At 40.3% G+C, this 16,109-nt stretch overlaps 1 protein-coding gene across 11 annotated transcripts in view; it reads left to right on the forward strand.

Annotated features, from left to right (window-relative positions):
• LOC140197572 (teneurin-3-like) overlaps positions 1–16,109 on the forward strand; it is a 2,811,066-nt gene that overhangs the window by 2,689,164 nt on the left and 105,793 nt on the right. For all 11 annotated transcript variants that reach the window (XM_072257693.1, XM_072257692.1, XM_072257694.1 and 8 more), the window contains one exon: positions 3,803–3,949. In XM_072257693.1, coding sequence (XP_072113794.1) covers positions 3,803–3,949 — 147 coding nt within the window. The remainder of the gene's footprint in view (positions 1–3,802; positions 3,950–16,109) is intronic.

Raw genomic sequence — 16,109 nt, forward strand, 5'->3', positions numbered from 1 at the left:
ACCCTGTTTCTATATTACACTGTTCTTAAACATTTGTATGTTCTGTTTCTCAAGCGCACTTCCTGGATAAGATAGTTAAAGGTACTGCATGTTTTTTTGTTGTGCTCTCTCCTTATATACAGTAAATTATTCTCACACTCTTGTTTGCATCATGGTTTCATTGAGCTTTTGACAACTAATGCATTAATGAGGACTTTTATGGAGCTTGTTTCTGCAATGTTTTAACAGCATTTAACACCTGAAAAAGACTTGAGAGTCAACAAGCTGGATTAGTTTTGCTTTAGGTCCGTTTTCACTCTCTAGCATCTTTGTGACCAGTGTACGGAGGCTAAATCACATAGAGTGGCAATACAATGTAATGCATATGTAATTGAGAACAGTTCATTCCTGTTAGATGTTGGTTGTTGATGAAGAGAGAGAGAAAAAATCAGTTGGAGAATGCAGGACTTTTGTTTGAAGAGTAATTTAATCATACAAAAAAATCAATTGTAACAACATCAAGCACTATTTGTAGCTATGTGTGAAACTGTTAAGTGGTGTGGAGTAAATTTGATACCAGTTTAATAATCACTGCACCTCATCTTTCATTAATGCTATTTATGTGATTTAACAACGTTTCTGAAATTTGTTATTTAGTTTGTAGAAACGCTCCTACAGTTGAATTGCCTGACATGTCTTATTCAGGATGATAGCTCCGGCAGTATGACCAGTCTTCATTGTTTAAAACACTAGGAGTTTGCTTTAGTTCACTCATGTCCTTGTAATTACAAGCATCCCTTTTCTTCTGGTTGTATAAATACAGATTCTGAATATGCCATTACTTTTAATTATGTTTCCGCAATTTTCCTCTTTGTCCATACTAGCAGACAAGATAGGATATAAAGGTAAAGACAAAAGCCCTAGGGAGATTGTTGCAAACAATCCCTCTCTGCTCTCTGTCTTCAAGCTCATCATTTAAATGTGACTTTTTTTTATTTTAAGGGTTTTTTCCCTCATTGGTTTACTTCCTTTTCTGTTTAGGCGTTTTGCCTATGTTTGCTGTGGTTCTTATGGTACTGCATTCTGTGTCTTAAGTCGTTCAACACGCCAGGCTGCTATTTCCGTTGAAAACCCTGTCTGTCCCGTTTCAGTCCATCTGCAGTCTTGACTAGGCTTAGCTATCTCACTTGTTTCTTGACCTTTGCTTACTCTTTTAAAAAGAATGTGAGTTTTTTAAAGCTTGAAGGTTTCTTTCTTTCTTAATAGCATATGGTTCTATATACCCTACCTATACTTTGTCCATCTGTTTCAGTTGCCATAATTTCACATGAATAAGCTACAGCTTCAAAGCCCCAGAGTAACAAGAGATTCAATCAGATGGGGGCAGGGGTCGCACATGCTCATTTGGTTATTGCCCTGCCCCAGTGCATCTCCCAGGCAAATTGGTGTGCCAGCCATCTCCATGGTAAGTCACATTGCCTGGCTATCCATGCTGAGGGGCTGCTTGTGAAAGGAGAAACACAAGAAACAATGGAGAGAAAGTGAAGAAGTCAGAATGTCCATGCAATTCCCTTGAGGCCCTAACGTTTAAGTGTTTCACACCTTTAATGATGAGAAGGCAAATGCACGCAGAATGAAACCACATGGTGACAGACTGAATTCCAGGTTTCACACATGCCTTGTGGGAAGGTGCCTGTCCTGACATCATACCTGAAGAGTCTTGCTCGAATTTTAAGATCACATCTTCTTGTTGGACTTTCCTACCCACTAACTTCACCCATTGCTCCTCATACCCCAACTAAGAAAGTATTATTTTTCTCCCATCCTCTTAAATCCATGAATTATATGTAACGCTTCAATTCAATCACCATGTTACCAGCTAACTGATGTGTCCGAAAGCCAACCCAGTTACTATTGTTGGGAAAGATATTTATATATGTGTAGGCATTATTCTGAGAGCAGACCTTCAAAGTGATGTCCTCAGATCAAAGGATGACCATGGAGAAGAATGGGCAAGATGAGATATTTGGAAAAGTGACAAAAGTGTGATGGCTGGGTAGGATGGAGGTTTGGACATTGATAGTGTCAGTAAAGCAAGTTGAGTGAGGTCCCTTCAAAAGTGGAAGATAAAAAATTGTTGGAGGAAGGGAACTCCAGGTAGCATTAAACAACATACATCAGTGGTGTTCCCAGGTTGTTGAACATGAGTATTTATTCCTGATACACCAGGAGGTTCTCTCCACTCCATCACATTTAAAAATTTGGGCCTTAATTTGTAAACATCAACTCTATATTTCTTTACTATGACTCAACTTTTGGGTAAAGTTGAGTTGACTGAGTTCATCTCAAAAAATCAACAGCTACTCAAATAAATTGGGCTGTAAGTGGAACTAGCCTCAAAGAGACAGACAAGCACATTAGACATCAGATCTCACCTGTTGGTCTTTGGTTGAACATTTAAAAATACTATGAGAAATCTGAAATAAAAAGAAAAGTTTTGAAAACAATCAGCAGATCTGTTGGCATATGTGGAAAGAGAAGTGTTTCAGATCCGGGACATCATTATTAGAACAGGTTGTTTTAAACTGATGTTTAAACCTTCTGCTCTTCCCCAATTTGCATTTCATGCCTGGGTGATTTGTTCCTCTTATTGACAGTGAGAACTCATTGCCCTGGGCCAACCAAAACTGTTAGGGCGATGCGTGAAAATCCCAGTGACTTCCTTCCCTTTGCCCCTGCTCCTAAAGTTCTATCCTGGGAGCATACTCCAGAGACACTCTCAAGGGAATTTTTGGACCAGAGCAAACATTCAATTCCTTTAGCATAGATTTTGGCATCAGTATGTGTGATTGATATTTAACAAGGTTTTCATAATAAAAATGAAAGCAAGGTTCAGCATGACAGCTTCTATTAAAAGCAACAAATGGCCTCGACTATTTAATCATCAACAGTCTCAGATTTTGCATGACCTCAGTACTTCTCTTGTCTGAAGTGACCATGGTGAATCTGGGTCACTTCTTTGCTATGAACTGGCCCTTGAAAAGGTGCTTTCCAAATACAGTGTTGCGAACTTTGCCTGCTCTCTCCTAGTTCTGCTTGAATCCTGTTTCTGAAATGTAAAAAGAGGTGAGACCACTGACCAGCACTGTGTAGCCCTGAGACATACAGTCCTGGAGTTCTATTGCAATTTTTACATCATCATTATAACTTTGTTAGAAGACCACCAGAAACCACAGCTATGGCCACAGAGCAGGCAATGGTAAAGGAAAATCAGAATGATTTTTCTAACATAGTCTTTGAACAACTCAATCTTCAGCGACGTTAGTTGATTGTAAAAGAACAGACTAAAGCCCTTTGCTTCAAAATTCACACTTCTTTTCTAAGCTCTTTCTCACTTTATTCTTCCCCATTACTGCAGTACTGCACATTCACATTCTTGGTTTCCTCGGAAACTGTAATAATATTCATAATAAAAATGGGTGATTTGAAACCCTATATAAGACCCCTGTTTTTAATATTAACTTTACTCCAATATCTGACTCTTCCAAAAGCCCTCAGCTGGTGATAGATGCATATTTTACATTTTTGGCAATCATACTGCAAATACAACTCAAACAATGGTTGTACATTTCTTTGGAGCATTGCAAATATTAATAAATATTCCCAGTTTCTATTGCAAAAGGGTGCAGTTTAACCATGTGAAATTATGGCAGCTGTGCTTCAACAAAGGCTTGTAGCTGGTGATCATTCATTAGTGTTGATGTACATAACAAAGCAATGGGTCATTTTGTCTAGAATTTATGGTCTTGCATTCTTTTCACAGAGGGTTGTCCTGGCCTTTGCAACAGTAATGGAAGATGTACCCTTGACCAAAATGGCTGGCATTGTGTTTGCCAGATGGGTTGGAGAGGAGCAGGCTGCGATGTTGCCATGGAGACAGCATGCTCAGATAGCAAGGACAATGAAGGAGGTAAGAACATATTCAACCCAACTGGCTGTACAGTGGTACAGCAGGGAAACTTGCTGTCCCACTATACCAGCAGTCCAGGTTCAGTCATGACCTCCACTGCTGTCTATGTGGAGTGTGTGTGGGTGCTCCTTATGATTGCGGGTTTTATTGCAGTGTCATTGCTCACTTCAAAGACCATAGGACATAGTAGCAGAATTAGGCTATTCGACCCATCAATTCTGCTCCATCATTCCATCATAGCTATTTGTTATCCCTTTCAACCCCATCCTCCTGCCTTTTGCCTTTGACACTGTTACTAATCAAGAACTTGTCAACGTATCTTTGGGGTGGCTTAGTAGATTAGTGGTTAGCGCAACGATTTACAGTACCTGTGACCGCAAGGTATCCCGGTTTCCTCCCATAGTCCAAAGACGTACCAGTTGGTAGGTTAATTGGTCATTGTAAATTGTCCAATGATTAGTCTAGGGTTAAAATTCAGGAGTTGCCAGCTTGAAGGTCTAGAAGGGTCTATCCCACACAGTATTTCAGTAAGTAAAATTCTGCTTTAAATAATACACTGTGACTTGGCCTCCACAGCCATCTGTGGCAACGAATTCCACAGATTCACAACCTTCTGGCCAAGTAATCCCTCTTCAACTCTGTTCTAAAGGGATCTCTTTGTATTCTGATGCTGTGCCCCCTTGTCCTAGATCCCTCACTATAGGAAACATACTCTCCACATCCACTCTATCCAGGCCTTCCAATATTCTTTTGGGTTTCATTGAAATCTCCCTTCATTTTTCTAAACACTGGTGTGTACAGAGCCACCAAACGCTCCTCATACGTTAACCGTTTCACTGCTGGGATCATTCTCATGAATCTGAGACATGCCAGTGGGTGAAGAGGTGGTTATAAATTTATATGAGTAAGTGGAGGTAGTGGACTCGTGAGAGTAAGTAGGATGCAGAGAAATAAGTGAGAGAGTGTAGTTGATGGGATTGCTAGCATAAGAGTCAATGACTCCTCATATGGAAGCAATGCCTGAACTGAAGTTGTCATGAGGAAACATCGAGAAAACAATTCTGCCAACAGATTTTTACTTTGGAATCAAGTCTGATGCCTTTTGGAACCTTGCCAATATTGCACATGTTAAGCTGCTGATATTTAGAAAAACATTGTCAGGCAAAGTAAAATCAAATACAATTTAACATCAAAAGAAGAAATAATCAAAATCTGTTCAGCATATAGAGATGGTGATTGCTTGCAAGCCTCCAATGTTTATTCTCCCACTGATGTCCAGTCCCAATCGAATGAAACCTAGTATTCATCCTTCTTCAGCTAGTCTTCACATTTCAACATGCAACTGAGGAAAAAAGTTTTTTTTGTGATAATTTTTATTTTTGTAAAAAGAACTTTTCATTGCAGAAGGCAAAAACATTTGTTGATTTCAAAGTCAGGGTCATCATTTTTTAATGTACCTGTGTCATTCAGTAATTGTCACACACATTCAGCCTTCTGAGTCTGCAAAGGCTTGTTAGAGAGCACTTCCAGTAGTACCATTTATTCAGCCATGCTTACCCCACGCTTGTGCAAGATATTTCCCCTCATTTCCCCTCCACATGACCTGATTAACCATTTGCACCAGTGAACCTTACTGTTCCTCTTTTTTATTTATTTGGAGATTCCGTGCAGGACTGGCTCTTCCGGTCCAACAAGCCACATCGCCCGCCAGCCCCCTTATTTAACCCAATCCTAATCACAGAATAACCAATTAACCTACTAACCAGTACACCTTTGGACTGTGGAAGGAAACCGGAGCACCCAGAGGAAACCCACATGCTCATAGGAAGGACGTCCAAACTTTTTACAGATGGTACTGGATTTGAACTTCGAACTCAGATGCCCTGAGCAGTAATTGCATCACGCTAACTGCCACGCGGCCATGGTGCCCCACACATCCTGCACATACCTTTTTCCCCAACTCTTTAAACCTGTATTACTTACTGATCCTTGGAAGTCTTCGATGATGGAACCAGCTTTTCTCTGTCTGCCTAACACACCACTTCTTGAAGTATACACAAGGTCATGGTGGTGTTAGACAGAAACTATCTTTAAATCTTCCCTGGACAGTCCGTGAGCATTATCCTCATATTAGTTGGCCTTGAGAATTAACGGGTGGATCCTTTGCCACCCAGAAGCACATTTGCAGATTCAATAGCAGCGAGGACCGAGATCCCTCAAAACAACAAACTGTGCAAATACAATACAAAAAGGAAAGAAAGAAGAAACAACCCTGAGATTCATTTTCTTGTGGGCATTACCAATAAATACAAAGAAACGCAATAAAATTGATGAAAGACTGCACACAAAGATGAACAAACAATCCATGTGCAAAGACAATAAACTCTGCAAATACAGAAAAATAAATAAGCAACAAATATCGAGAACATGAGATGAAGAGTCCTTGAAAGTGTGTCCATCGGTTGTGGGAACAGTTCAGTGATGGGGCGAGTGAAGTTATCTCCTCTGGTTCAAGACCCTGATGGTTGAAGGGTAATAACTGTTCCTGAACCTGGTGGTGTGAGTCCTGAGGCTCCTGTACCTGTTGCCTGATAGCAGCAGCGAGAAGAGAGCGTGACCCGGGTGGTGGAGGTCCTTGATGATGGATGCTGCTTTCCTGCGACAGTGCTCCATGTAGTTGTCCTCAGTGGTAGGGAGGGCTTCTCCCGTGATGGACTGGGCCGTATTCTCTACTTCTTGGAGCATTTTCTGTTCAATGGCATTGCTGTTTCTATATCAGGCTGTGATGCAGCTGGTTAATATACTCTCCGACACACATCTATGGAAGTTTGTCAAAATTTTAGATGTCATGCCAAATCTTTACAAACTTCCATGGAAGTAGAGCTGTTGCCATGCTTTCTTCATAATCACACTTACGTGCTTGGCCCAAGACATATAACACCAAGGAATTTAAAGTTGCTGGCCCATCCCCCTCTGATCCCCCAGTGAGGACGGGCTCATGGACCTCCAGCTTCCTTGTCCTGAAGTCAATAATCAGCTCCTTGGTCTTGCTGACATTGGATAAGTCATTGTTATTGTGGCACCACTTAGCCAGAGTTTCATTCTCCCTTCTATATGCTGTCATGTCACCGACTTCGATTCGGCCTGTGACAGTGGTGTTGTCAGCAAACTAAAATTGGAGATTGCTTAAATGAAAGCTAAAGTATTTAAAGACATTTAAGATAAAGCTTTAATAATGTCAACTATTTATTGCAATATAAATGTATCATATACAGTGCATTCTCTAAAAATGGTCAATCTCTTCAAAGTTTCATAGACTTGGTCCCCCAGAAAATGATTTCAATCAATCTAATGCAAAAAAGTTAGACTTCTGTTATTGCATTTCTCTTCACCAGACAAGTACGTGCTGTCATTTTGTTATTCCCTTGCTGGTTTCACTGTGGACTGTTTTTTTTTCCCCAATACAAATAGTCCCAAGTGGTAAACATGGTTTAAAGTGAAGCACTTGACTGTGACATTAATTTGGAAGCTGGTACAGTACAAATACGATCTGCACTCATGCCATGTGTGTCAATAACCTTGACTCCCAATTAATAAAACTGGGATTCTAAAATAGCTGGTTCAGTGATTCTTTCTTCATCTTAGTTGGAATTATTGTACCCTGAAGCTTTTTGTATGGAACAGTTTTTGTGTATCATCGAAAATGCCTGATCCCTATTTAGAAAAAGTCTGAGAGAAAGAAATACCCTTTATAGATTATGGTTCACAACAGGACATTCTAAGACATTTCACTGTCAATAAAGTACTTAAGTGCAGTTACTGTTGTAATTTAGAAAACATTTAGCCTAAAGTTTTGGGAGGTTGAATCTGAGTTAAGCTCAGATCAATGGGAAGGAAGTACTGTTGGGAGTTTCCTGCTGATCAGTCACCATAATTGCACCAGAAAATCGATGGAGACTTCAGATAAAAGTGGTGAATGATCAAGAAACCCCTTGAGGATATTCGTGGCTGATGCTTCTGCTGGTCAAAGACATTTACTTGGTGTTTTTACACTGTAGGTACTTGTATATTCTGACCAGAGCAATGTAACATGCCAACATTGCATACTTTGACTCACATTCTCCTTTCTTGACAGTGAAGTTCCATAGTCGGTTTGCTGTATCTTAGTGGCCACATTGTTAAAAAATTAGAAAATGCAAATTTGTAAAAAAAAACTGCAGATGCAGGAGATCTGCAATAAAAAAAATGTAAAATTATGAAAATCCTCAGCAATTCAGAGTGATGGGATAGAATCCATGGCCATCTGTAATGTCAATGAACTTCTGCAGTGTTATGACATGCCCAATGTAAGCTTGAGGAGCAAGTGATGATAACTGAAACATGCTGGCAGAGGAGGTGGTGGACTCAGATTAGGCAGGCATAAATAAGCAAAGAATAGAAGTATGCGGCCCTGCTGGGACGAGGACCTGAGTTATAAGGAAATATCAAATAAGTTAGGCCTTTATTCCCTAGAGAGTAGAAGAACAAGAGGAGGTTTGATAGAGGTATGCAAACTTATGAGGAGTTCAGATAGGGTAAATACAGACAAACTTTTTCCACTAAGGTTGGGTGAGACTAGAACTAGAGGTCACGGGTTAAGGGTGAAGGGTGACATGGTTAAGGGAAGCTACTTCACAGAAAGGGTGGTAAAAGTGTGAAGGGTGCTGCCAGCGGAAGTGGTGGATGACAATTCAATCTTAACATCAAAGAGGAACTTGGATAGGTAAAGCTTGGGAGGGGTATGTAGGTCAGGTCAGTGGCACTAGGCAAAATAATAGTTTGGCATGGATTAAATGGGATGAAGGACCTGTTTTTGTGCTGTCGTGTTCTTTGACTCTATGACTCCATTGCAAACAAATGGAGCACGAAAGTCAGCCTGGATGTCCATAAAGCTGTATGACACAGGAGCAGAATCGGGCCATTTGGCCTGTCAGAATTGCTCTACCAATACATCATAGCTGATCTATTTTCCCTCTCAACCCAATTCTCCTACCTCTTCGCCATAACCTATGACACCCTTATAAATCAAGAACCTATCAACCTTCGCTTTAAGTATGTCCAATGACTTGGCCTCCACTGCTGTCTGTGGCAATAAATTCCACATATTCACCATCCTCTGGCTAAAGAATTTGCTCCTAATCTCTGTTCTCAAGGGATGTTCTTCTATTCTGAGGCTGTGCCCTCTAGTTCTAGATTCTCTCACTAATGGAAACATCCTCTCCACATCCACAGTATCTCGGCCTTTCAATATTTGGTAGGTTTCAATGAGATTCCTCCTAATTCTTCTAAATTCCAGCAAGTATGGGCCCAGGGCCATCAAACACTCATCATACGTTAACCCGTTCACTTCTGGAATCATTGGAGTATTGTAACTCCAATATGTCAGCTTTCTTCTGGAAGCATTGTGGTCTTCTGGATTCAAAAATGAATTCTCCAACTTCAGAGAACTCACTTTCTGTCTGTATAGAACAGGCCATTTTTTTGCTCTATTTGTGGTACGGACTACATTTTTCTGCCTCCACAAACATAGCTTTCTGTTGAGCTTGTCCTACCACATTTCTTTGTCTGAATTCACACTCCCTCTTCTCATAGTTTTAGTTTGATTCATTCTCTCTCCCTTCCCCCCTCCCTCCCCCTCACCCTCTCCCTCCCCTTCTCCCTCCCTCCCCCCACCTTTCAAACATGTGACCTCTCCAACTTATCCTCACAGCAACCCTAGTCTCAGCCTCTCAGAGAAGCACCCTTTATTCTATCCATCCGTTTCTCAGTTTATGTGCAGGCTAACATGAGCTTAATTTTCCTCTTTTGCAATACTGACAATGGGTCATCAGCCGTTAACTCTTATTTCTCTTTCCACAGATGCTGCCTGACCTGCTGATTCTTTCTAGTATTCTGTTGTTTTTTTTAAGATCAAGTCCACTCATAAGACCTGATCTCATTCTCTATCATGTTCAGTTACTTCAACCTGTTTGCTTCCCAATTTTGTTTCCAACATGAAATACATATGTTTGTCAGAGAATTATAGGAATAAGAGCATGAGAAGGCCACTCAGCCGTACAAGCTTGCTCTGACATTCTATATTTGTATGGCTAATCATTCAAGTTCAGGATCCTGCCCTTGATCACCGTAGCTGTGATAATAATGTCTAATTCCTTCTTGAATATATTTTGGCTTCAGCTGACTTCTAGAGAAAAGAATTCCTTAATTTCACTGCTCTTTGGGCAAAGAATTTTTTCCTCATCCTAATCTTAAATGGCTTACACCTCATCCTTAGAGTATGGCACCTAGTCTGGACCTCCCTGTCCATCAGGAACATCCTTTGTACACTTAATCCATCCAATTCTGGGATGATTTTGTAGGTTTCTACGTAATCCCTTCTCATTCTTCTAAACTATTTTGAGTGTAAACGTAATTGTCACAACCTCTCCTCATCCTGCCTTCCCAGGACAAATGTGAATGCATTTTTTCTGCCTCTGATCCCGTATTGCAAAGTTTTGATTAGTTCATCGACTGCTACCTTTCCAGATTTCATTGTTATCTCCAAATTTGGTACAGTCAACCAATTTAATCAGTTTTCACAGAGGTTCTGAATCCAAGTTATTGATGTAACCACTGAAGGCTGCTTCCTTGGTCTGGAGAACTTCTAACTAGAAGGCAAAACCAAAAGGGAAGTGAAGTGATGAGAAATTATTTTCTCAAAATATTCCAGAAATATAGTTGGATTCTTTGTGTGCATTCAATCGTTGAGCATTGACGAGAAATTGATAGGTTTGTTTTTGTCTCCAAGGGAATGGGAAAGGGGAGGGGGAAATCAGATAAGAGAGTGATGTTAAAATACAGGATTAAACAAGCCTTATTTATTTATTTGTTTGTTTAGAGATACAGGCCCTTCCAGCCCAATAAGCCCTGCTGCCCTGCAACTCACATATTTAACCACAATTTACAATGACAAATTCAGCTACTAACTCATATGTCTTTGCAAAATGGGAGGAAACCAAAGCACCTGGAGGAAACCCACGAAGTAGTGGGGAGAATGTACAAACACCTTACAGACGGTGCCAGGATTAAACTTCGTGCTACGACAGCCTGAGCTGTAATAGTGTTGTGCTAACCACTACACCACCATGGCGCCCCGCCCAGTAATCTTGTTGACGCCAGAGAAGGCACAACAGGCAAATGTCATTCTTCTGATTTTACTTTGTATGTTCCTAAATTAAAATTGTGGTGATCTCAATAAAATCCATGAGACATTCAGCTCAGCTCATCTTCCAACACTGATATCGCATCCATAACAGGTACCCACTGTTTCCTAACTATCAGTCAATTTATTTTCTGTTCCCAGCTGCAGAAGGTTACAAACTAAAGGAATATTTGTGTCATGAATAGTGGAATAAACTGTATTATTCATGATGTCCTTAACATTCCTTTAGCACAGAGTCTCCAGTTTCCTCTTATGGCCTTGTGAAAAGAGCAGGTATAGGGGCTGTGATAAATTGGCTCCAAGATGGTGTTAATCTATATATATAGTTTTTTTGCAGTTCTAGCCTTCTTCTTTAAGCAATCAATACACCTTCAAATCTGCGTGGCATACTGGGAATAGACAATGCATGAAAGTGATGCACTGAATGAAGCCTTCAGAAATGAATAAGGAAAAACAAGCTTCAAATGCGGCACCACATCAGTCAGAACTTAGCTGCATGCTGAGAGTTTTTCATTAAACACAATGTGCTGGTGAAGTGATTAGCCGGATTGATATTTTCACATTCCGCACATTGAAGGGAATTGTGGAGAAATATAGGAACAGCAGTTACTTTGGAAATGCAGCAAATGAAATTTAATGTACTGTAAAAAATGAAGCACAGAAAAAAAAGAGGAGTGAGGGGTGAAGAATGATTAAAAAGAAGGAAATGGATTTGAAGCTGCAGTACTGCATTATTTAAAATTCCTATTATTTTCTTCCGATGCTCTCTCAACCAACAGCAACCTCTCTGCAGTCACATGTTTCCCTTGTTGGCAGTGTGTTTTTAACCTCTGCTTTGACTTGATACCCCTGTGGCAAGATTCTCTGAATCAGTGATGAAGAACAAAGTGAAGCAGCAGGACACATCAGCCGATGTTTAATAGCCTGGTATTAGATAAGGTTAGCACTGTGTCGACCAACTCTTGCTCCTGTGTTAGGACACAGTGGCTAGTTTCCCTTTACCTGAGAGGTGGTTGGAATTTCCTTCTAAAAGATCACAGCCTTCACAAAGCAATAAGGTAATTTGTTATTAATATCAGGAATAGATACAGAAGAACATTAGGTTTGTCATGTCTCTGTAATGAGGTCACAACTTCTTGTCTATTTTCATGCATTAATCCTCCAACACTTGATCCATAGAGTCACAGCCCTGTGAAAACAGATGGAACCTGCCCTTTGGCCCAACTTTTCCATGCCAACCATGGTACCTGCCTAGTTTGTCCCATTTGCTCATATTTGGCCCCCTAAGGCTTGATCCTTTGTATTCAAAAGCCTGCCGATCTCTGGTATGAATATACTTCAATACTGAACCCCCACAGTCTTCTTGTGTAGAAATCTCCAAAGGTTCATCACTCGAGACAAAGAAATCTCTTCTCATCTTCACTTTGAATGACCACCCTCTTACTTTGAGTCTGTGACCCCTGGTCCTAGACAGCACAGAAACAGGTCCTTCAGCCCACAACATTCATGCCAACCTATTTACCTATCTACACTAATCTCATTTGCCTGCATTAGATCTTTATCCTTCTTAGCCTTGCCTATTTGCCTGTCGAAATGGCTCTTAAAATGTAGTGCCCATAACTGATAATGGATACATCCTTCTTATGTTTAGCCTGTCAAGCCCAATAAGAATGTTGTTTCAATGAGATCACTCATTCCTCTAAACCCAAGGGGGTGTAAACCCAGTCAGCTTAATTTCTCCTCAGAAGGCACAGTTTTTCATGTAACTCAAGACTTGCTGATGAAATTTAAGATTGTGTATCTTTTAAGTTTATTTTTGAGTTATATGTTGCTGTCAGAAAGGAGGTACAATACTAACTCAGCGTTTCAGGAACAGCTTCTTTCCCTCTGCCATACGATTCCCAAATGGACATTGAACCGACAAACACAACCTCACTTTTTTATTGCAACACACACACAAAATAGTGGAGGAACTCAACAGGCCAGGCTTTTTTATTCTGTTTTTGCACTATATTTAATGTTATGATTTAATATACATATATACTTACTTTAGAAAAAGGAAAGGTACGTCGCATCCGGAGTTTCTCTGGTTAGCGGACGATTTCCCTCCACACCTCTCTGACGTAGTGGGGAACCGCATACGAGGCAAGTTATAGCAGTGGTTTGCCATTGCCTTCTGCCGGGTGAGTTTCCAAAGAGATCACCAGCTCGTAACCCAGCACAGATGGAAAGCGTGCAGGGGAGCCGGCTGGATTCGAACTCAGGACCTTTCATCCCGAAGTCCGGCATTGATGCCACTAAACCACCAACCGGGTCATATTTACTGTAATTGATATTTTTTTTCTCTCCGTATTATCATGTATTGCAGTGTGCTGCTGTTACTAAGTTAACAAATTTCATGACATATGCCAGTGATGTTAAACCTAATTCTGAATCTGTTTCTGAGAGTGTAAGTTTGATTGTGGATTTTTAATTTTGAGACAATGTTGCTTTGTCAAATTTTTGTTAATAGAGAGATTGTACCAGGATTTCCCACATCTGCCTCCCCACAACCAAATCTAAGTTGGGAGGTTGGAAAGCATCAGCTCACAAATCATTGAATAATCAGTGATGAAATATCGCCTTGTCAGGGTGTCAAAACTACTGATAAACATCAGGCTGCCCAAAACTGAGGCAGCCTATTTGCATGACTTTGGAAAAGGAATGTAGAGAGTCTTGATGTCAGATGTAACAGGTTTTCCCTTACAAATACACACTTACTGAAAAACTTACTACCTGGTGACAGAGTTGCAGCTAATAGTCACTGCCTCACAGTCTCAGTGACCTGGGTTCAGTTCTGACTCGGATGCCATCCCTGCGGAGCTTGCTCATTTTTCCATTGACCACATGGATTATTACTTCCAGATTTCCTAACTTCTGATGCAAAATACTTGTTTAGTTTGCCCCCATTGTGACCTCTCCAGCATCATTTTCCAGCAATCTGATAACTGCTTTTGCCTTTCTTTTACTTGTTATATATCTGAAAGATCTTTTGGTATCCTCTTTGACTCGATGGGTCAAATGGTCGAGTTCTGCTCCTATCTTATGGTCTAAAGAATACTATGAAAATCTTTTTTTATGTTTGTATTTAAATAAAATACCCCTACATTCGTAAATGGGAGACATCTGTTGCATGTGCTTCTAAGAGCCTGGGTTTATAAGTGCTTTCAGATAAATACGTAAAGTTGAAACTTGATCAGCTCTTCGTAATACAATCGCATGTGGTTCACCCGTTACTGTAAAGTTGTGTCTAAGTCCCTGGGTTGCCTTTGCCCCTCAGTCATCTGTTTCAATTGAGTGCTGCAGATACCGGGAACCATTTCATTTCAAATTGTGCAGAACAGTAATCCGACACCACACATTCAAATCCAATGCCTCTGAAAGTAGGTTAATGGCATTTCACTAATGAGAAGCAGATGAACAGTTTGCCCATTGGGGTGGTAATCTTGACTTCCTAATCCATTGACTATAATAGTGATGTGGACAATGATAAATGTACTGTACATTAATTGAGCTCTTCCCCACCAGACTGTGCAATTACCATTAATCACTGCTACCCGCATGTAATGTTATTGGGTGTTAAATATGTCACTAATATGTAGGTTTTAGCAAAAAAAAGGTTGTGGTTTATTTACCATTTCAAATTCTATCCCCGTTAGTACACGGTTAGAGTTATGCTTGGACGGAAACAATTAATACAACTGTCAACCTTGGAAGCATTAGGCTTATGTGGATTTGAGTCAGCGATGACTTACTGCTACTGAGTCAGCATCACCTCAATATATTACTGTTTCCGCTTTCCTCGGTTTAAAAATTAGTTTTTGAAATAATGTAATGGATGTCCAATTCTCCGTCAGTGGTCCCTTTGCTGCCTCCTGAAAGTTTGCAAGTGAAACCTCTGTTCTAGCACACATAAACTTTTGCAAATCTGATGTCCAATGAGAAATCTCTGTTGTCATTAATACTGTTACCAAGTACCACAAATGACTTCCTTAACTTCAGCAGGGAAGGACTCCAAGATAGAGTAGTAAAGTGGTTACAATATTCTATTAATCATCCAGGTGCCTGGACTATTAACCTGGAGACAGGGTTAAATATCATCCTGGTGTTTGCACAATTTATTCCGTTAATTATGTCAGTTGTAATTTAATAAAAGCTAACGACAATAAAACTAGAATCAGGTTCATTATCACTGGTGTATGTCATGAAATTTGTTGCTTTGTGATAACTGCACAGTGCATGACAAAGAATCCAGAGCTAAGGAAAGATTGTTGACCCACAACTAACCCCAAATGTAACTGAGTACACTGTTCAAGGATTATAACTGCCAACCTTACCAATGATGCCCATGACTCATGAAGAATAAATAAATTGACTTACTTAGTTTGAATGTATTGGTTTTAAACTAAAGGGTAACACAGCAGATAAAGATACCAAGGAACAGAAGTAGAGGATATAGCCCAGTCCATCACAGGTGAAGCCCTTCCCACCATTGAGCACATTGACAAGGAGCACTGCCACAAGAAAGTGGCATCCATCATCAAGAACCCCCACCATCCAGGCCAAGCCTGCTTCTCACTACTACCATCAGGCAGGAGGTACAGGAACCTCAGGTGCCATACCAGCAGATTCAGGAACAGCTATTACCCTATAACCATCAGACCCCTGAACGGGCGTGGATAATTGCACTCCCCTCAACTCCGAACTGATTCCACAACCTACTGACTCATTTTCTCAGTATTATTATTTTTTTTTATTTGCATATTTTGATAATAAATAGACTTCAACTTTAACATTGAAAACATCCTTTTAAATAGTACACCAAAGGCTTTTCAATACACTTTACCAGCTCATGAAGTACTTTTTGAAACATAATCACTA

The sequence above is a fragment of the Mobula birostris genome, chromosome 5 (assembly GCF_030028105.1).
Source record: "Mobula birostris isolate sMobBir1 chromosome 5, sMobBir1.hap1, whole genome shotgun sequence".
Taxonomy (NCBI): Eukaryota; Metazoa; Chordata; class Chondrichthyes; order Myliobatiformes; family Myliobatidae; genus Mobula; species Mobula birostris.